The sequence below is a fragment of the Physella acuta genome, unplaced genomic scaffold, assembly GCF_028476545.2.
Source record: "Physella acuta isolate Inbredline_101_S28 unplaced genomic scaffold, ASM2847654v3 ptg000801l, whole genome shotgun sequence".
NCBI lineage: Eukaryota > Metazoa > Mollusca > Gastropoda > Physidae > Physella > Physella acuta.
The window spans coordinates 392,012-392,925 of record NW_026732319.1 but is presented as its reverse complement, the minus strand read 5'-3'; the positions used below and the strand labels follow the sequence as shown (position 1 = coordinate 392,925).

The 914-nt window shown below is 31.2% G+C and overlaps 1 protein-coding gene across 1 annotated transcript; it reads left to right on the top strand.

The window, feature by feature from the left end:
* Nucleotides 1–276: 276 nt before the first annotated feature.
* On the top strand, nucleotides 277–914 carry LOC131951138 (uncharacterized). The gene is made up of 2 exons (XM_059313428.1): nucleotides 277–337; nucleotides 565–914. Exons 1-2 carry the CDS (start codon nucleotides 277–279, stop codon nucleotides 912–914), a joined length of 411 nt encoding a protein of 136 aa, XP_059169411.1.

Here is a 914-nt window from a genome sequence, read left to right as displayed (position 1 = left end):
GTGTTGCGAGGATTTAGTCTACAGTTCGCGAACTCCCTAATATCTGCAACTATTTTTGCCCAACGGTGACTAGAAGATATATATATATATATATATATATATATATATATATATATATATATATATATATATATATATACATATATACAATATAAAGTTTATTGGGTCTGTTTTTAATATGTAAACTACGTTACTTTTAAAAATCAAGATTTTATTCAACAAAAAGTAATAAAGTAGTTTTTTATTGTGTTGTTGCATTGTAGATTGAATTCAAGAATGAACTCCAAAATTACAATATCTCTGTGTACTCTACTAGCACTGATATCGTCAAGTAATGGTAAGCATTGAATTGTCAACAGAAAAATAAACACAAACTCTTCACAATCCAACGAATTTCTAATAACAATGAGCAAAGTTAACGTTTATTATTATGTAAATTTTATCGACATGAGTGATTATTTTTTTTTTTACAAAATTGTAAAGTTATAAGATAATAAAATATTACAAATTATACTCAGTTGTGTATAACTAAGTTAATATTATTTTATTATGGTGATGTCTTAGGATTGGAGTCTGCTTCAAATCAGTTGTGTGGCTTGGTCACAACTCTGCTCAATGATCTCGAACCACCTCTGCTTGAACAAGGATCTTATTCTTGCGGGAATTCTGATAACTACCAAGCATCTGGAAAAGCTCGTCTTCATGCCCAGGCAGTCACATTTACTAAGCCTTTCAAAAATCCACCTATTGTCACGGTGATTTTAAATGGTTTAGATATGTGGAACGCCAAACAAATTAGGTATTCGTTTTATGCAAGAAACGTCACAGCAACTGGAATGGAACTTGTCTGTAGTACCTGGGAAGACAGCCAATTTAACTATGCAGGTCTAACTTGGGTTGCCATTGAGGTGTAG

Excerpts from the sequence above, each read along its gene's own strand:
- LOC131951138 (XM_059313428.1), top strand. The coding sequence starts at position 277 with ATGAACTCCAAAATTACAATATCTCTGTGTACTCTACTAGCACTGATA. Across the intron at positions 338-564 it reads ACTGATATCGTCAAGTAATG|GATTGGAGTCTGCTTCAAAT; the intron begins GTAAGCATTGAA and ends GTGATGTCTTAG.